We start from the raw sequence: 21,843 nt of genomic DNA, 5'->3' as shown, positions 1-21,843 counted from the left end.
ATGCAGGTGGGCGGAAAGAGCTGAGCATGGCTAGAACCTTGGCTCGGCCCCACCTCACATGCCTGTCCAGCTGAGCCAGTGGGGTGAGGAGCAGTTCATTATCTAGCAGTAGTCAGAATCACTGGGAGATGACTTATTCCCCATCTCGGGCTGATGCTCTGAGAAAATCAGACACACTGAACATGCTTTTGAAAAACAAAGAGGTGGGGAAAGACTGCTCATTCTACAAACCATACAACCCATTGTGTTGGAAAAGTCAGCATCGTGCTGTCTCTTGGAGTCCAATCCCCTATGATGGTGTGCCTGCTGAATGGTGGCCAGCTACCCCAAGTAGATGTATTAATTAGCAGAGTTGCTATATCTCAAAGCTGGACTTACTGTGCTTGCAACCTGACCACCATCCCTCCCCCATTCCTCACTGAGATTAAATCAGGGCATACTTAGTTCCCAGGCAACACTTCTCCAAGGAACTAAAGGGCATCCTTCTTCCGGCGGAGAGCCCCATGCAGGTGGGTAGTTCCTGAGACCCCTCACGACAGCCATTCTCCTGCTGGAAAGAGTACGTTCTCACAATAGGAGAGGAATATGAAATCTATTTTTTCTGTATATCTTACAGGGAATGCAAGATTACAGAGTGTTGTATTTTCCAAGAGACTAGCCCAGGTCCTCACCTGGTGTAAATCACCGTAGCTCCATCGAAGTCATGTGGATTTACACCAACTGGCAATCTCTTTTGCGTGTTTCTGTAGTTGGAAGGGATACCACTCAGGCATCCACAGGGGTAGAGGCTTATTTGAGCACACAATCTGCTAATAACTAGCTTTTATATAGCATTGTCTTCACTGGATCTCAAAGCACTTAATGCAGCAAGTTTCATACTTTTTCCTTTTCTTATTTAAAACTCAAGACAGTTAAATGTCAGATCATCTGTTAAGCTCGAAATTTTAGGTGCACCAAACCCAGGACATTCTAAAATGAAGGTATATCAGACTGCCGCAACCACAACTCAACCCTTGCGGATAGTAGTTTGTATCGCTGTACTGTATATGCCAGTTAATGTATGCCTTGAAAGCGAGTAGGTCCTGGTTTCTGTGGTAATCAATTATGGAATGTCCTGAATTTTGTGCATTTTAAATCTCAGCCATAACACGGAGTTACCATGGTTGCATTTAAAAGCATTATGGGTCTCAGTTTCCTCAGCAATGTCCTATTATTGTAACAGAGGCCAAAAATATCAGCTGACCAGCCATTTCTAAGAAAACTGACAGTGTGGGAAGCCCTGGTTGCTAATTGCTCCTATCTATTAAAGGTATTAGAGCTCCATCATGTGGAGCATATCTGTATAACTATAGAGAGATCTCAGAAACCATTAACTAGCTAATAAATATCCCAGGATGGAAACAATGCATCTTTAAACATGGTATAAATCTTCATGAAAGCAACTTGCTCTTACAGAGTTTCCGATTCAGGGTGAAGGCTAACGAGCGATGAAGGCTAGTCTTCATCAGAGGGCTACGATCGATCGAGTCCTTGAACACTGTGCTGAGCTGCGTTGCAGTTCACCCTGGAAGACCCCGTGTGCAGTGCCTCAAACCACGTTTTTCATGGAGAACTCAATCCTCCAATAGGAATAGAGCCAGACTCAAAGTTGCCCCTTAATAAGGAACAAACACTGGCATTTGTCTGCTTCTAGCATGGGAGATGTAGCTCAAAATAGAGTTTATGTATGCACCTTTCCCAGACAGTGCTGGTCTTATCTTGTTATCCCAGATTTTATAGCCTCGTTCATTATTTTTACATTACAACAATTTAAAGGTACTGACTGGTCCTCTTTCATGTACAGTTATTGCCTGGCCTCCGAGATGCACACTGGGTGCTCTCTGTAATTCCATAGGGTTAGGCTGAGCTAGAGACAAACAGCCCAGAGTAAGAAGTAGCTCCCAAGCTGGACACTGAATACTGGTTAATGCCCCAGGACTTTAGCTCTATATTACAGCCTTGTAGACTGTAAGCTCTTTGTGGGCAGAGATCATCATTTACTATCTGTTTGTACAATGAGGCCCCAGCTTGGCCAACTCCTTGGCAGGACCGCAATATAAATGTGAAATGTTAATATGTACTCAAAGGGTTAAACTCCTTGAGCAGGAGGCACCGTTATGGTGAAGCAAAGGCTCCTGAAATCCTACAGATGAAGGCATGGATTCTTGTAGTTGTACATTAACAGACCCATGACCGCCAGTAGAGGTGGTGTAATACCAGGGAGACAATCCATTAATCTGTGTTGGCATTTTTATGCACTTATTTGTCGTGAATTGTTGTACTGACTGCTTTCACACACCCTTCTGCATGCAAGTATTCTAACAAAGGACTTTACCAAGAAGAATGATCCCAGAAGCAGCTAATTGTCAGTGGCTATTGCAGAACATATGGGCCAAGTAAACACTGAATTCACAATCAAACACTAGAAACCTGATTCTGAAGATTATGCTCCTCCAATCAGGGAACAGAAACTGTACCACTGGCATGTAAAATGAAAACAACTTAAATGCTGAATTTCAAATACTCCCCTCGTAAGCTGTTTGCAAGCAAGCTATCAGCCAAAAAAATATTCATAGAATGTGTGGGAGGATAATTTTGAATAACAAAACTGAGGAAATTGCCTGGGGATATTGTGAAGGCCAAAACTATAACAGGGTTCAAAAAAAGAACTAGATACGTTGATGGAGGATAGTTCCATTAATGGCTATTAGCCAAGATGGGCAGGGATGCAACCTCATGCTCCGAGTGTCCTTAGCCTCTGTTTGCCAGAAGCTGGGAGTAAATAATAGGGGATGGCTCACACTCAATGGTTGCTAGTCCTTTTCATTCCCTCTGAAACATCTGCTATTGGCCACTATCAGAAGACAGAATATCGGGCTAGATGGACCATTGGTCTGGTGAACTATGCCCTTCTTAGGAAATTGTGACCAATTTAGAGCCAGTTCCCAACAAACAAAAGAGATGCAAAATGCCTTGAATTAATTATCTATTATGAATCATTAACCCAGCTCAAGGTATCATGAGTGATAACTAGAATGACTAGGCGCCTGGAAAACATATCTTATATTGGGAGACTAAATTAGCTCAATCCATATAATTTACTGAAGAGCAGGTTAAGAGGTGATTTGCTCCAGCTCTGTAAGTACCTATATGGTGAAGAGACTTCTGGCATTGGAGGGCTTTTTAGTCTAGCAAACGAAGGCATAGCAAGATTCAACGGTTGGAACCTGAAGCGAGAGACATTCAGACTAGAAATCGGGCACACCAGGGATGTGCTGGATTCCCCATCACTTAGAGTTCAAGTCAAGACCAGGTGTCTTTCTAAAAGACATGCTATGGCCCAAGCAGAAGTTATAGGTTTGGGCAGATCTTCATGGGTGATGTTCTTTGGCCTGTTTTATACAAGACGTCAGACTAGATGATCAGAATGTTCCTTTCTGGCCTTAAAATCTCTGAATCTATAAAGCATTATTTATATTACAGTTGATTCCAAAAAGCATGTGATGATGTGCAGACACCTCGAAAGTCATAGTCTTTGTCCCAGTAACTTTACAAAAGAAAACCAGAGAAAGGGTTAGAGAAAAGGGTGAAACATAGAAGCAAAATTGATACACAGATGACTGACACCCTGTGAGATTCTGCCAGAATCTCAAGGAGTTCTGTGGGGATTCTATACAACCATCTGCACTTCATAGTACCGACAATGCAAACACCTGTCATTTGCTCCTGTTTCCTTGCCATGTATTTAAGCTGATGGCACTTTTCCATGTTTCTCTCTCCTGCAAACCATTGTTACCCTGAAGCGCCATCAGGCTGCAAGTGCCCCCACAGATGTTCTTTTAAAGAAGAATGTTTCTAAATTAAAGGCCAAATTTTTTCACATCTGTGCACCTAAAGAGAGGCAACTAAATCAAAACGACCTGCTTTTCAAAGGTGCTGGGTGTACACAGTTCTCATCTGAAGCCAGATGGAGATGGCATGTGCTCAGTAGCTTTGAAAGCCACTCTGATTTAAGTCCCTCAACATTAAATTAGTGCCTGACATTAGATCCCCAAAGTTTGCAGACATTGGCCCATGTTGCTGTTGAAATGGGATTCATTAGGTACAAAAGAATGTAATCACTTCATAATTTGTCCCTTCTCTCCTTTACAGAGAAAATAAAGACAGCAGTTAACATGCCACAGTTCTTTCTGTGCCTCAGCACTTGCCTATTTCTGGAAGGAAGAGAAGTAAAAATGATAGGCCAGTAAATTGGTTCAGCTCCATTGACTTCAGCAGAACTATGCTGATTTATACCCCCTGAAGAACTGGCTCATAAGGCAATTCACTTCCCATCAACGCTCATCTTACCTGGCTGACGTTTTCAGGAACTGGTGTCAGAAAAAAAGGAATTGTTGCTAATATGTAGTGCTAAGAACAATGGGATAGATCTTCGACTGCTCCTCCAGTGGAGCTGCGCTGATATGCACCAGCTGAGGATCTGACCCCTATTCTAAAATAATTCTGTTGTAGCTGAGCAAGTTGTTCTGAGAAGAAGGGATTGTGTTAGTGTATGGACTGCAGGGAAGAAACAACAGGCACATCTTCAGAGTTATGCATGTTTTAATGCCGTTTGACAGTAATGGGAAGTGCATAGCTAAAGTGTTCCGAAGGGCAATACAAGTAAAAAAATTTAAAAATGAGATCTTGGCCACAGTGAACTGATAAGTTCATCCCCATCATCCTTAAAATGTACTAGAGAATATTTTAGCCTTGTTCCCATACATGTAACAGTCTAGCCACAAACTACTGCTGACACATCTAGTTGAGACTGAAAACCAGGCCCAAATTCTACTCTCAATTACATCAGTGTAAACCCACCAGGAACTGAGTTTTCTATGCTGGTGTGGAGTTCTCTTCTCCACATATCAACAGTGGGAAGGGCCAGCCTTCTGTGCCCAAAGCCCCAGTTGGCTAGGCAGGTGGCTGAAAATCCCATGCCTACCTCCTGTAGGTCAGGTCAGGCTTTGTAGCCTGCTATTGTAATGACAGTAGATGGTACCACCTGCAATGCTGTGTGCATTGAGTGACTTGGCAAACCTCAACAAGTGCCAAAGCCTTCAGATAGAGGAGCACTTGAGGAAGGTAGTAGAACCCTCGATGGAGGAAATGTCATCAGAAGGCAGAAAACGTAAATCATGATTTAACCAATGGCAGCCACAAACCGGAGAGAAAGCAGTGGGAAACCACCCTCTGTACTTTCACCCATGAGAATTATAAGAGCAGAACAAAGGCAAAGTAATCCATGTGTGGCTCCCCAGGCCAGAAGGTGTGGTAAATTATACTGGAGAAAAGGCTCCAGCCATCAATACAAGCTGTGGTTACGATGATGTTGTACCAAATCCTTGCACCAAGGAAAAGAATGACTTGAACCTTCATAAATGAATCCTCAGAGTAGTAACGTGGAATGTGAGGAGTCTGTATGAAGGGAAGCTCACTACTGTGACCAAAGAAATGGAAAGATGTAAGACAAAAATATATGGAATCTCAGAGCTGCATTGGAAGGGTAGGGGTCATTTCATGACAATGGATGGATACAAGTGTGATTGGATAAAATCCAATCAGCAACAGAATCATTACAATTCACCTTTGAGAGTAGCCTGCCAATAAGTTGAGTATATAGGTTTATGCCTGTTTATTCAACTGCAGCTGATGACAATATGATTGATGAGTTCTGTGAACTTGAAGAGACACTCACTAAAACACAACCTAAAGATATCACTGCTGTAATTAGGGACTTGAATACTAAAGTTGGAGCTGTAAGATTTCCTAAAATAGTCATGGCGGGAAACAGTCTGGGTTCACAAAATGAAAGATGAAAGTGTTTAGCTGAATTTTGTTCCTATGCTCACTTGGTCATTACAAACACCATCTTCACCCAACAATCTAGATATTTACATATGGGAGTGTATGCCAAAAAACCAAATCAACTATGTAATGATGTAGCAATACCAGAGATCGAGTGTCCATTGGACAAAGACTGTCCTGAGTGCAGATTGTGGGTCAGACCATCAGCTGTTAGCTTCAAAAATAAAATTAAAACTTAAAAAGATATGATGTTCAACAGGTCCACTGCACTTGGACTTGTCCAGAATCAACAAAAATTATATAACTTCTGTCCAGAATGGGTTTAAGGCAGGGTCATCAGGTGAAAGAGAACACAACCCAAATGACCTTTGAAACAAAATTAAAATTATTACACTTGGAACCGTCAAAGCACAGATTCTGAAAAGTGAGTCAGACCACACCATAGTTAACTAAGAAGGTGTTTGAATTGGTGCAAAAATGACACAAGACTGAAAAAGAATGGCTTGGAGATGGAAGAACATGGGAGAGAATATAAGCAACCCAGCAGACAGATTCAAAGGCTGACTAGACAAGAAATGAGGGAACATGTAAAGGCAGAATTATGGAATTTGAGAAATATAAAGAGTAATGTGTTCACAGTGATCAGACTTCTTATGCAAAGGTTTTCCCTGTGATCAAATATAATAAAAGATCATGATGGCAGAGTCCTCACTGAAGGTCATATGAAATGCAATTGGAGAGATTACTGCACCACTCTGAATCCCACACCAGAACCATAATACAGGATGACAGAAGAGAGAGTATGGCGCCAGATCCATCCAGGCTGTAAGCTGAAGCGGTGCGTACTATTATGAAGTCTATATACTAAGATAGGTGAACTACAGTCCCTGGCATGAGGATATTTATATAATAGGCATCCCAGAAGCTTGGTGGAATGAGAATAATCAATGAGACATGATAATACCAGGGTACAAGATATATAGGAATGACAAAGCAGGTGGAGTGGCACTATATGTGAAAGAAAGCATAGAAGACCAGACAAAAAATGTTTTTCTGCTCTTACTAAACCAGGAGACATACAGAGTGTAATAACTAGCATACCATCTCCCTGATATCACACGTGAGCAAAGTTCTGGTTTATATTATTCAGGGTCACACAAAATGGATAAAAGCAGAAGTTCTACCACAACAAACTGGTTTCAGAGAGAGTCAAGGCACATGCGACTGAATAGCGAATATCCGTCACACCATTGAAAAATGCAATGGCTACAATCATCCCTTGATCATGTGCTTCATGGACTACTCAAAAGCATCTGACTCCATCCAACACGACTCCCTTTGGAGGGTACTGGCAGATCTATGGATTTCAAAGCCTACCACTGAACTCATTGCAAGTCTCTACCATGAACAACATTCCACAGTGCAAACAGCAATCGGTGACAGTGAGTGGATTTCCACTGGGAGGGATGTGAGACAAGGGTGTATATTGTATTCAAGCCTCTAATATATAAACAGAATTTATTATGAGACAAGCCTTGGAAGGTTTTGACAAAGTGGAAGGAGCTGGGATCTTCACTGGGGAACACCTCTTAATCAACTTCAGATATGCTGGTGGATACTCTTTGATACAACACAGATGCAATGCAACAAGTCTGCAAAAACAGTTTGAGAGGAATATAGACTGTTCCTGAATGCAATGAAAACAAAATGCATGTACATTGACATAACAAACAAAACAGGATGCCAATGGACACCACAATTAACGGACAAGCTGTAGAAGCAGTAGATGAAATCAATTATCTGGGATCAGGCACACCAACCAAGGAGGCTGCTCTGAAGAAATCAGAAGGCTAGGGACGGCTTGCTCAGCTATAGCCTCCTTTAAGAAAGTGTGGAAAAAATGTGTATCTTGGAATGTACAAAGGTGCAACTGGTGAAAAGCCTAATTTTTTCTCTAGCGATTTATGGATGTGAGTCCTGGGAAGTTAATGCTGCTGACAAGAAGAAAACTGAAGCTTTTGAAATGTGGTGCTGGCAAAGACTCTTGCATATCTCCTGGATGGAAAAAAAAAGACGAATGCCTGTGTTAGAGATACTATTGTAGAGAAACAGGCCCTGATGTTGGAAATCAACAGATGCAACTGGATGTAGTTTGGTCACATTAGAAGATGGAAATAACCTTGAGAAAGTTACTATGGAAGGAACAGTGGAGGGTCATTGCAGATGGATGCCTGCTGCTGTTGTAGGGACACAGAGCTTGGGACAGGGGACAGGCCAAGGGAGCAGCTGGTCTGTCTGTCCACAATGAGGTTGCACTGCACAGAGAATCAGCTTCAGCCCAAAGGAAAGAGGTGCCCCGATTGGCGACTTGGGGAGTGATGCTGGAGCAACACTTGGGCTGTTTGCTGATGATAGGTTGTTACTGACCACAGTGATGGAGTAATTATGGGTGAATTCCTGTCTCCCCAAAGACTGATGTAGGGGTCTCCATCCCAAGGCAAGAGGTGGGAGCTTCTAACTCCACAGAGAGGGGACCCCCCACCATATGGGCATAACTGTGGTGAATCCCTTAGGAATAGCAAACCAGTAAGCAGAACTTACTTGGCTGAAAGAGACTATGGTGGAAGATACGCTGATCACACACAGTGTCCCAGTTCGACCCATCCACAACAGAATATGTAGGGCACCTATATTCTTTGAAAAATGTCATTCTCTTGGGGACAGAGAAATATTTGCTGTCCCTACCCCATCTCTCCCTGACCCAGACCAAGGATCAGTTACACCACTTAGACTAGCAGGGGATTAGGTGTGCATACAACTCGAACAAGCGGAGGCTATTATTTGCTTGTACATGGGCTTAACGATCAGTGGTTTCAAAACGCTCTCACAGCTTTTCTATGTCAATTATGCATAGCTGTTTTTAAACAGGGATTATGAAATGGTTATTAACTTGGGCCCTCTGCCTCAGTTGCTGAAACCTTCCCCACCGTAGGTTGGATTTCTCATCACTGATGTACACGGAGAGAGAACAAAAAAAAAACAAAAAACTTGACAGCAACAACTAAAAGCCATCTGTAGAAAAGAATCATTAGCCAGAAACAGAGCAAAGATTCATGAGCTGCATGCTCAGTCTCATTCCATTCATCTCTTTTATTTGCTAGAGGGGTTTCTCTGCTGTGGTGGTTTACCTCTGGCGGTAGCTGTTTCTCCATCCGCGTGAGCCATGCGCTGCATGGCAGTTGCTCCGACACATATTGGCATGCTGATTTTCTGCCCCAAGACAGAGGTTGACAGGTCCATGACAGACACATCCCTGAGCATCCGTGGGTACAGCCTCAATCTGAGAGAAAGGGGAGGTGGGAGAAAAGATGAACTATATTATTCACAGCTCACAAGAAATGAGATCAGGTTTCCTTTCATCGGGCCAATCGTCAGGAAAGGTCGAGAAGAGAAGGAAGCCCTGAGAGCTATTTGAAAGGTAGGCAGAGGTAGTTAAAAGTTAGGAAGGAACACAGCTTTAATTGTGTGTATATCTTCCTACTGTATCTTCCACTGCATGTATCTGATGAAGTGGGTTTTAGCCCACAAAAGCTTATGCTCAAATAAATTTTTTAGTCTCTAAGGTGCCACAAGGACTCCCCGTTCTTTAAATTTAATTTACTATCCCAAGCTTCTGTGAAGCTGATGAAATGTACCAAGCAAGGTGGGAAAGGAATCAATAAAGGGAGAAAGAGGTGAAGAGCATTAGAACAGGGGCTCTCAACCTTTCCAGAAGACTGTCCTCCTTTCAGGAGTCTGATTTGTCTTGAGCACCCCCAAGTTTTGCCTCACCTGAAAACTACTTGCTTACAAAACCAGACATAAAATTGCAAAAGTGTCCCAGCCACACTATTACTGAAAAATTGCTGAGTTTCTCATTTTTACCATAATAATTATAACATAAATCAGTTGGAATATAAATATTGTCCTTATATTTCGGTGTATAGCATATAGAGCAGCATAAACAAGTCATTGTCTGTATGAAATTTTAGTTTGTGCTGACTTCACTAGTGCTTTTTATGTAGCCTATTGCAAAACTAGGCAAATATCTAGATGAACTGAGGTGCTCCCTGGAGGACCTCTGTGTACCCCCAGGGGTACGTGTACCCCTGGTTGAGAATCCACTGCCTCAGAACATTATCAGTTGACACAGTATTAAAAAAAACAGCCAACAGATGCAAAACAGTTATATGAGAGTCTCCATCCCAGAGCAGAAATGGGTGTCTGTCACTGTCAGATAGCAAGAAAAGTTATTATTGCTCAGCTCAACGTCCCTCGATTATTTCCCCCTGTGGAACTGCGAGCCTCTAGAAACACGCATTTCATGGAAAATGGTACAGCATGGTCAGTGATCTCATGCACTTTTGTCCCTGTGCTGCTGACACTCTGTGCATTGGCTGTCTATAATATGCCATATTCTTTCCTTAAGGTGAGGTTATCTTACTCGCATCGCACCCAGTCAGGGGGAGTAAGGGAGTCCCAGGTAAGCCTTTCATCCCCTGGCATGGGCTACCTGTGTCATCACTGGTGGCCTTGTGGGGAGAACACGCTCCACTGGGCTTGCTCTTTAGATGCAAATCGCAAGGTTACTCTGTGGGACTAGCTGAATTCGTTTGACAGTTTAATTTTTGTCAACTCAATGGCTGCATTAAGTGACAAATGAGTAGACAGGTGATCAGTGAATATCCTAGCAGGTGAGCGATTATGTGACAAGTAACTGGGCAGGCCCCACGCACATTTTGACAGGAGTGGCATGTAAACACATTGGTTGGTAAAATGCTTCTTTGATTTTTCAAACAATGGGGAGAAGTTTGAGTAGCAGGGGGTGGGAAGGAAATGAGTAGAGCCTTGGTTTCCCTCACCCTCTCCACTTAAAAGCAATGGCCCAGTGCAGAGGGGGAAGTCACCTGCTACTGATCTGTACCAGCAGCAAGATTACTTCCTTCCTGGAGCAAGTGGGGCGGGATGGAATGAATTAAAATGCTCCGTTTGTTGCATGGTCTACTTACGCACAGCCACGCACTCCCTCATAGGTAGGGCCAATGGGTAAATTACACTCTACTCCTTGAATGACCAGAATCCGCCTGACCATCCCAGCCCCTGTATTGGGCCCCATCCATTTCAATGCCCGGAAATCACACCAATGAAGAGCACACCATTCTGGTTCTTTATAAGGGCCAGATTCCCAAAATGGATGCCATGAAAAGGTATTCCAAAACAGGCACCAGAAGAGTCATGTATTGCATTGCAATACAGCTGAATATCACGTGCTTAGACAATAAGCAACTCAGGACAGGGAGTCTTTGTACAGCACCTAGCACTGTGGGGTCCCGGCCACTCCGTGCCTCGCCCCCTCCCTCCCCTGATATCACAATAGAAATAACAAATATGCATGTGGTGACGTTAACGCTGGGCTGTCTATCAAGTCACGCTTACTGCGACCAACAGGCTGAGTTCTGAAAGACAACAGTAAAGATCGAGCCATTATTACCACCAGCCACAAGAGGGTGTGCGTTAGTAGGTAATGGTGCATGTCTTGAGCGCGTTGTGAGACACAAGGAGGGAGGGCTGGGGGCTTTTGGCATGCAGTGTCAAGACACACATCAGTATCTTGCTAATGCACAACCAGGCATGGCTGCTTTCTATTAGATTGTGGCTCCTGAATTTTAACTAAAGAAAACTAATTAAAAGCTACCTGGCTACCTCTGTAGTACTGCTGAGTCCAGCCACCCAGGCTGCACTAGAGTCATGGATTCCCTTTCAAGCACCACTTCTATTATTATTATTATTCATATGAGGGTACCTTCTAAATGCTCCAGTGTGCTAGGCCAGGGGTTCTCGAACTGTTGTACTGGTGACTCCTTTCACACAGCAAGCCTCTGAGTGTGACCCCCACTTACAAAATTAAAAACACCATTATAAATGCTAGAGGCAAAGCGGAGTTGGGGTGGAGGCTGACTCCTCGTGACTCCCTCATGTAATAACCATGTGACCCCCTCAGGGGTCCCAACCCCCAGTTTGAGAAGCCCTATGCTAGGCATTATAAAGCCATAATAAGAGAGGATCCCTACCCTGAAAACTTACAATCTAAGTAGACAAAACAAGTTTTATAGAGGGGAAACTGAGACACAGAAAGATTAAGTGACTTTTCCCAGTCATACAGGCAGAGTCTGTGGCCGAGCCAGGAATTAAACCCAGATTCCCTGCATCATCTTACCCAGGAGACCATCCTACTTCTCCAGGAAAGCGCTCCCCTGGGAAGAGAAAAATGTTACTTTCTCTTTAGTTCAAGAGATTGTGCTCAGGAATAAGTGAAAAAGTAGCTGTGTGATTTAACTATGTGAGCGTTATTTGCATTCTTGGAAGCGGAGGAGCCTTGGTCATGGACCATGACCCCAGGTTGCTAGGGGCTGTATAAACACAGAACAAAAAGATGGGTCCTGCCCCACAGAGTTTACAATCTATCCTATTTCTCATCCATTACATTCACGTAAGACACGGCCCTCAGCCTTGTGCCTAGCAACCCACTAAATAAGGAATTACCACTCCCATCAAGACCTCCTCCTGTCCCATCTGACTGTTGTGTTTTGGTGAAGAATGGGTGGAGGGTTGCAAGGAAGAGAACATTGCTCCTCCTCCCTCTCCCCCTATCAGCCTCTCCATTCTGGCACTTACAACCTAGAGTTCATGGAGACTTCCTATATGAAGCCATAGGTCCATTTTCTGTTCTGGTCTGAGATGACACTAGAAGATTGGTGTGAACTGTGTGTTTGCTGCCACCAAATAACACTTACTCCTTGCTTTACTGCAACTGGTCTCCTCTGACGTTCCGAGTTAACTTTTCCCAGTGCTTATAAAGCAGGGATGGGCAAAACAGGGCAGAAAATGTAAATCCCTCTAAAACCTTTGCTCACTTTTCCAGGCAAACTTAAAATAAAACCTTATGGTTCTGGCAGTTTTAATGGTGAATTCTCTGTAACTTGGTCTTTAACCCATGATTTGAGGTAACTCAGCCAGAGGTTAGGGGTCTATTACAGGAGTGGGTAGGTGAGGTTCTGTGGCCTGCAATGTGCAGAAGGTCAGAATAGATGGTCACAATGGCCCCTTCTGACCTTATAGTCTATGAAAGGTTTTCCACCCCTAGACCTTCTACTTTCAGGTTTTGGCCATGCTTTCTTCTGTCAGGTTGAGATCTATAGGTGCTGGAACTAGGGGTGCTGGGGGGGCTGCAGCATCCCCTGGCCTGAAGTGGTTTCCATTATATACAGGGCTTACAGTTTGGGTCAATGGCTCTCAGCACCCCTTCTATTCACACTGTTCCAGCACCCCTGCTCAGATCCCCAGCTGCTGTAAACCAATGTAGCTCTCCTGAAGATACCACTGAGGATCAAGCCGTAGGTGCCAAAATACCGTAACTCTCGCCAGGAACAGACACAGAAGTACTAAAATTCCTTTTTAAAAAAAGACAGTTTTCATGAGATTTCCAGCCTAAATTTGCAGAATCAGGAGGCTTGGTTGTTGTTTATAAGCATCCACATTTTAGGAGAATAACCAATAAAACAACCTCAGTTCCCAGCCCCTTGGACCTCTACTATCACTAATATATGGCTCCTAAAATATTCTTTTTTGTTTCCTTTTTTTGATACTTCTCCCCTTTAAACATTTTCATGGAGCAAGTTCTAGACAGATGTTGGACCAATGCTCATGTTTCAGCAGCGGTTTTACAAGGTCACCCATTCTTACAAAATAAAGAAAATGACACATGTGGTTCCTCCGGGCCCTGGAACAATAGCATTTCCTGTACATATATTCAAGACAGTGTATATATTTTTTTAATAATCATCTATTGAGCATCCACCTTTTTTTCCCAAGCTAATGTAGCCTGCATAACCACGTGCTGTGCGGTCAGTCATTGGGATGGGAAACCACCATGGTACATCTAAGTGATGCAGGAAGTAGCTTTTGTGATTTCAGTGGCTGTGATGGTCACTTGTAATCACTTAACATCTATCGTTCTGTAGTTAATAAATGTATCTTATTGTTTTATCTTAACCAGTGTGTTTGGATTAGAGTGTGGGGAAAACTCCATTTTGAATAGCAAGGCTGACACATAAATGATTTCCTTTCATGAAATGATGGACTGTCTATGAGCGTGCATTGTTCTGTAGCGTGCTGGACAGTACAAGACGCACATGCTGTGGGAAGATCCGGGGCTGGAAATTAGTGGGTGTGGGCCTGTAAGTAATTCATGAATGACTGGTCAGAGTGCTCACATATTTAGCTGGGAGTGAATGTGCATGCTGAAGTCAGTGTGAGCAGGCCAAGAGGCATTCCAGGGTAAAGATTTTAGGGGACACAGCTGTTCAAACGGTCCAGATTGTACCCTGGGGAATGTCACAGTAGCTTTCTTCCAAAGTCGGCTTAAAAAAAAGGAGGGAGGAGGAATTTAAGGAATTTCTTTTCTCTCCCCTGCTTCATTTTTTCTTAATTTTGACATTTGAATTCCATTGAAATTTCAAAACTTGAAAAATTTCAATCAGTTCTAAATTCAGCTTATAACAAGAAGGGGAAAAAATCACTGACATTTCCCCCTATTTGATTTCAAATTTCAAGTATTTGAAATCTCATTGAAATGTTTAAATATGATACATTCTAACCAACTCTCCTTCGTTCCCTCTGAGTCAGTGCTAATTAATGCCCCAGCTCTGTGCTGCTAGATAAACATACTGTGAAATCAAGCTTCTTATCCCAGGCACATTCTAACTCATTCTGCTACCTTACTTCTCTCTACAGCTCTGCACTTCCTGTCATAAACTGTCACGGCTGGTGCTGTTACCCAGAGGAAACGTATTAGCTCTCACAGGCTGTTTTGAATTGAATCCATTAATGTTCTTGTAAAGCACTTGGAGATCCTTAGATGACAGACATCACAGAAATGCAGCCAGCGTATCCTCATTAAAAACCTCTTGGGGAAAGACTGGTGGAAATTTCCATAGATTTATTCAAACAAGCCATTTAATAGTGGGTATGTCCCACCCGCTTCTCTGGAGATCCCTCTGGAGTAGAAACAAGAAAATATTTCATTCACCCTTTGCTATCGATGGGGCATGTGTTCATGACACACGTGTTCATAGTAGATTCTTTAGTCTCCCAGGGCAGTGTGATGGAATTCCTACATGTGCTATACACAGTATGGGATTATCCTCCATCAGCAGCACTCGGTGTTGAGAATTTACACCTGACAGGCTTAAGGAAGATGCTGACCAGAGTAAGTGAGCACAAGCCATAAATCACCCCCACTTCAAACACACCTCTTGAAGAGGGAGATGCCAAATGCAGTGACTTGTTGCTACTCAGTGAAGTACTTTGGCTTTCCAGAGGCAATGTTCCTCTTTGTTCCTTTGAACTTCGGTATAAAATACAAAACATTCCTGGGGTTTTTTTTAACTGAATATAAATACCTGCTTGAACCTGACTGCATTCTCAGCCTTCCCCAATATATATGCCCAGTCGTTTGAATGACCTTAATACCTAGCCACCAGGCAAAGATCTTTTGCTGTGTCTTTGGTAAACAAGCGGTCACTGTTCCATGTACGTGTCCCGGAAGATAACGTCGCTTGTTCCAAATGCCTTTGGAAAGTCCACGGCAGAGTGTGTCACAACAGGTTATCAGAGATTTGATTCCCCTCCCCCTTCGCTCTTCATTTAAAATGCTGAAAGAAGAGATTTCAGATTGATTTCTTGAGTGCCATCAAGCCAAAGACACCCTGACCTTGTCCTAAAATCCATTCTCTGTTCACCCTGATTGGTAATTAGAAAACTTTCAGAGTGAATTTAATCACCGGGCAGCACAGCCTGGGAAAGACATGAGCTAAAAACAAATGCAAGGTGAGCAAGGTCATATTCTGTAGGGATGACGTGCTCTGACATCCCAACATCTTCTCAGACCTTAAAAATCTCATCTTTACAACAATCATCACCATGTTATCCCAGGGCTCTACCGTTAGCAATAAAATCCTGACATTAGGATGTGAACGTTGGCTCTTATTGCAATACGGACTCAAGTTCTTGAGCGGTGTTAGCAATCACTGAGAAATCAACGAATACAAGAAAGTTACTATGACTAGCATAAAAACTGGTCTCTCGTGGACATTTATACGCTAGGTGAATGGATTATGTGTCAAGAGCATTTGAAGTTACTCCAACTTCTCATGGCCTAAAAGCTAAAACAAGCATTTTATAATCCATTCTATATGCTTGCCGCTCCTCCAGAAGCATACATGGTCCACATCAAATTAACTGTGTCACATCCCAAAGTAATTGCTCTCTTGCTAGGACATTCATGGAGAACCATTCTAATCATTCGTCACTTAATGCAGCCACTGAGTTAACAATAAATAAACAAACTAATCCAACAAAGTAATTCACATTTAAAGGCACTGAAACGATTTACTGCATGCACCTAAATAATTGCCTCATCTACCAAAACGGCAACCTGTGCATTTCCCACGCACTTTCCAAGTGCTGATTCAATCTCAATTTTGTGGTGTTACTTTGGAGGTATAAGTGACATCTTGACTTTTAGGGTAGGGTTTTCAAAAGTATTGGCCTAATTCTGCCTCTGTTGAAGGTGATGGGAGGTTTAGGATTTTCATGAGTAAAGTTTAACATTAATGAATCTTTGCAACACTGACTTCGTGAGCTAAAGAAGGTGGATTCCTTCTCTCTTCCGCCCCGGAATGGGTGGTTTACTGAAGCACAACCCATAATTTGCTCCCATGAAAGCTCTGGAGCAGAACCCACTGCCACTGAGCAACAATCCAGCAGCTGAACCACGAGACCATCCGTCCTTATTCAGCCTTGTGGCAGACACATGAAGGATATTGACTGGAGACAGTATTCACCCATCCACACAGTACAACCCAAAGTAGAGTGAAAGCTTTAAACATGCACGATACAATTGTGTTATTTGCACATCCCTTCTCAACATGTCACCATGGGCCTCTGGTCTGATAAATACTGAGTCACAACGTGAGAGCATTTGCTTGGAAAATTAATATCTATCATCATATTTGGCAGCCTTCTCCATAGGCTCCAAAATACAAGGGGGCAGATCCTTAGCTGATGTGAATTGTCAACACTGTGTAACAGGCACTCTCCAGAATCATTCCAGAATCCCGCATCATTGTGGTGATGCTCATTTGTGTTTCAAGTGCATGTTACCTTTCAGAAACATTAGAGTTTAAAAATACTTATAGGCATTAGAAATCCAGGAATGCAATTAAGGTTGCACTTCTCAAACAAAGCACCCCAACTACATTAAATTTGTATCCGTAGAAATGCCAGCCTACTACTTTTCCTGATAGCTCTGCGTAGATAGGGGCAGTGGTTCTCAAACTTTTGTACTGGTGACCCCTTTCACATAGCAAACCTCTGTGTGTAACCCCCCTTATAAATTAAAAACACTTCAAATATATTTAACACCATTATAAAAGCTGGAGGCAAAGCAGGGTTTGGGGTGGAGGCTGACAGCTCATGACCCCCCCCATGTAAGAACCTTCTGACCCCCTAAGGGGTCCCAACCCCCAGTCTGGGAACCCCTGGATAGGGGAACAGAAATCTCTCATATTCTCAAGGTGCCTCTAGAAGTTCAAACATTTATATATATATTAGCACACTACCAGTGAAAAACCCTTTGATTTTACAGTGTCACAGGAACAGGTAAGCACCTGACGGTCACCTAAATGGAGAATGAGCATTCAAACAGAAAGGACTTTGTTAGCTGCACACATTAAATATAATATGGTAGGATGGCCTAGTGGCCACAGCATTGGACTATGACTCAGAAGATATGAGTTCTATTCCCAGCTCTGCCACTAACTTCTAGGTGACCTTAGGCAAGTCATTGCACCTTGCTGTGTGTGTCAGTTTCCCCAGCTGTAAAATGTGGACAAGAATTACTACCTTCCCTTGTAAAGTGCTTTGAGGTCTAGTGTTGAATAGCACCATAACAGAGCCAGTTTTTCTTAGTATTAAACCACAACTGCTGTTTTGGATTTTTCCAACAATAATTCCCAATAGCAAAAAGTAACACTGAAAAAATATACTGGGTCTGCTTCCACTCGCAGAGAAATCAGTGGCAGAAGTCCCATTGACCTCAGTGGGAATGGCCATTGTTAATGAATGTTTGCATTTCATCCTTTCTAAAAGTTGATATAATGGTATTTACTCATCCAAGGTAATTAATCCCATATAATGCAGAATATTTGTCAAATGTGAATAGGCCAATAAACACTTGCTAAGGAAAAAACTGAGCAGTTAATTGAGTGAGCCTTTTGGCTGAACATCCAAAGGGAACTTACAATTACTTGAAAGCTAATTAGTTTTAATAGAGATAAGCTATCAGCACTGTCCTATGATGTAACAGGCAGGGTCACACATGTTATGTCTTCCATGGGCATTAGTTATACTCTGTATGTTGTAGTGCTAATGGCATGTCTTGGGCCCATCGGGGAACAAGATGTTAATGAAATCCTTATCAGAAGGGTAGGCATGTTAGTCTGGATCTGTAAAAGCAGCAAAGAGTCCTGTGGCATCTTATAGACTAACAGATGTATTGGAGCATGAGCTTTCGGGGGTGAATACCCACTTCGTTGGATGCATGAAATCCTTGTTTCCTGTTATATTAAATGGCTAAGTGTGGCCCCAAAATTTCATGTCAAGTTATGGCTGGCTTTCTCCAGTTATAACCACCACCACTAACATCATTTTCACCTTTTACTAAAGATACAGAAAAAGAAGGAAAATCAGTTTCAGCATTAGAAATACAAAATATTAAGAGTAAGGTTTTCATTTTAGCCATATTCCTTATAATCTTCCCTTTAGCTGCATAGAGTTATTTATTGGGAATGTCCCTCTTTGTCTGGCTTTTAGACAGTATAAAAGATGGTAGTAACTGGCCATTTTTGCAGAAAAGTTAGTTTAGATGGTTGTTGAAGTCTGATCCTGTTTTCTTTAAGACAAAATATGACAAATACACTCAAAAAGAGAAAAGAAAAGAAAACAAAAAAGACAGAAAAGCAGCTTTTTGTCTCTGGTGCATTTTCCAGACCACTGAGCGGTGAAGGTAAGCCGGCTGAATGCTCTAGCATAGAACGGGCCTGAGAAAACCCTCCATCCAACAAAATTGTTCTGGTCCTCTGACTGCCCACCGGTAATGGCTGGCCTTGGTAGAGATGTCTAGTATGCAACCTAAGCACTGAGAATGTACACTAGGTTTTGTGGTTTGCCCCTGGAAGCACCAATAGGACACAGCTTGGAGTCAGCTGCTCTGCAGGAATGCACGTCATTGGCAGTCTGAATAACTGAGTGGAGGAGCAGTAATTCATTATTTTGAGATATGATATAAATCCCCTTGAGCTTCATCCTTGCACAGAGAATCTGATGAAGGTTGAAACTGATCTAAAGATTGCTACCTACCGCTGCTAGTACATTTGTCCGAGTAAACAAACATGAGTGTCGGTTACCTAGGGTTGCAAATTTGCTGGAGTGCAATCCAGTTTTGAAGTTTTCCCACATCTCTCATTTGCCACCCCCACCCCCAGAAAAAATGGGGAGGCTGAAACATACCCTGATAGCAGACATGTGAAGACGACTGTAAAAATTAAAATCTCAATTAGCAGATTAAATAGTGCTTACCCCAGTTCTGATCCAAAGCACATTGAGGTCAACAGAAGTCTTTCTACAGACTTCAATGGAAAATTGATCTGGCTCCCAGTAAGAGCTGGTCAAAAAAACCCAACAAAAACAAAAACTATGTTTTGTTATTAAATGAAATTTTCAAGAAATTCCATGTTCACAAAAAAGTTACTTAAAATCTAATTTATTTTCTCTTTTCAAAGAAAAATATCAAAGAAAATGAACAATTTTTCATTTGTATTTTTTTGTTTGGGTTTTTTATTTTTATTTTTTTGCAGAGAAAAAAAAATATTCCCCAACCAGCTCTACTCTTAGTAAAGACTTTCAACATATTAAAGAGTGACTCTGTCTTTTTCCTACCTTGAAAATGCTGCTACATTATCTGCTAATGTTTGTTGATTGTCTGCTCCTGATCGGTAATAGTCATACACCGCTTTTGGAAGAACTCTCTTGGCATACTGTTCAAAATCACCAACACAAACTGGTTTTCCAGACATTTTGCAGACCCCACAGGATAAGTCTCTTCTCATATCCCACTCTTTTTCAGCTCTATTTTTCAGCCTGTAAATAATTAATGTGGGAACTTTTCCAAAGTTCAAGTATCTGAATCAATTGAATTGACTTTTAAAAATGTGCAAACAATCCTGGCGTGAGTCTGGCCATTCTCTTTGGACTTTGCCATTCTGTTCTGATTCACAGTTTGAGGTATGTGCCCAGTGGGTTCAGGGCAGATCCTGGATGTAAAGGTCTACAAAGTTGGGAAAAGGAGAAACAAGAAATAAAAATGAATAAATAAGCAAACATATTGGCACTGTAGAGATGTATGAATTAAAGCTTAACCTGGGCTAGTCCCTCAGGTCAGGGCCTCTACTCAGGAGATCTGGCCTCAATTCCCAGTTCTACCACAGACTCCTTGTCCTTGGGTAAGTGACTTTCTCCCTGTGGCTCAGTTCCCCTTCTGTAAAATGGGATAATCCTTCCACTCTCCCACCCCGTCTTGTCCACTCAGCCAGTAAGAGACAATACCTGCCCCAAAGCACTTACTGCGTGTTTGTACAGAGCCAAGCACAGCAGAGCCCACTTCTGTAATATAAATAATCCCACCTCTACAGACCACTCGTAACATGAAAAACTGGCCCCTCACTGCTTCATTGATCAACACCTAGATCAATGGTGCTGTGCTTTCTCTTTTCCCCTGGAGGAGGGGCTGTGGGCAGCAGAAGCCTCTGCCCATTCCTCCTCTGCAGACATAAGCTTAGCAGGCGGGGGCCAGCCCTGTGAGAACCCCAGTGGGAAGAAGGCTGAATGCCCCAGCAAAAGGAGAGGTTGTTGAGGGGGTCAGAACAGTGAGTGGAGGGTTGTTGGTTTGTGATGGGGAGTTGTGGGGGCGGGGGTAGATAGAGGGTGACCTTGGTTCTCTCACTAGCTACCCTCCCCCACCCCATCAACTCCTGGTTGTGTCTTCCCTCCCCCTACACCCAAACTCCATGTTCACCCATATTATTAAGACCTCACCAACTCCAGTTCATTTGCCTGTCTGGCCCATAGCCTTAAATCTCTCTCCATACTGGGAGGAGCAGTGCATGATGGGACTAGTGGTTTCTATATGGTTGCAGTCCCAAAATAAAGATGCATAGGTTAGGCAGGATCTACTTTTCACTATTTGAACAGATAATATTTATATTTATTTTTTATCTAAACCTAAAGACATTGTCTACAAGTAATGATTTGCAAAGTCTTTTTGAAACTCTGCAATCAACCGAGATTTATGCCTTAGCTGGAAATAAAATGAACTCACCTAATAGCTATTATTTATCCCCAATGCAATAACTGTAAAACAAGTCAAGATTTAGAAATTAAATCATAGTACTTTGACTATATAACATTAATTTCTTCTTACCAGCTTGCCAGAGAGAATTGTAACTTACAAGCACAACAGATCTTACGTTTTCAAATTTCTTGCTCTGTAGGTATCAATTATTAATGATGCAGATGTTTTCCGGGAGTCGGGACCCTCAGGGGGTCATGAGGTTATTACATGGGGCTCACAAGCTGTCAGCCTCTACCCCAAACTCTGCTTTGCCTCCAGCATTTATAAGAGTATTAAATAATTTTAAAATGTTTTTAATGTTTAAGGGGGGGGTCGCACTCAGAGGCTTGCTATGTGCAAGGGGTCACCAGTACAAAAATTTGAGAACCACTAGGGTAGAGGGAGAAATC

The 21,843-nt window shown here is 42.5% G+C and overlaps 1 protein-coding gene across 1 annotated transcript in view; it reads right to left on the bottom strand.

Moving 5' to 3' along the window:
• HAO1 (hydroxyacid oxidase 1) overlaps positions 1-21,461 on the bottom strand; it is a 49,967-nt gene extending 28,506 nt beyond the window's left edge. Inside the window, exons 1-3 of the mRNA XM_030558023.1 lie at positions 21,422-21,461; positions 19,984-20,371; positions 9,075-9,226 (exon numbers count right to left, since the gene is read on the bottom strand). Of these exons, the coding sequence (XP_030413883.1) occupies positions 9,075-9,226; positions 19,984-20,153 (322 nt within the window). The 5' untranslated portion in view covers positions 20,154-20,371; positions 21,422-21,461. The remainder of the gene's footprint in view (positions 1-9,074; positions 9,227-19,983; positions 20,372-21,421) is intronic.
• Positions 21,462-21,843: the final 382 nt, after the last annotated feature.

The sequence above is a fragment of the Gopherus evgoodei genome, chromosome 3, assembly GCF_007399415.2.
Source record: "Gopherus evgoodei ecotype Sinaloan lineage chromosome 3, rGopEvg1_v1.p, whole genome shotgun sequence".
Taxonomy (NCBI): domain Eukaryota; kingdom Metazoa; phylum Chordata; order Testudines; family Testudinidae; genus Gopherus; species Gopherus evgoodei.
Note: the sequence above shows the minus strand (reverse complement) of the source record. Positions and strands in the feature narration are given on the sequence as shown.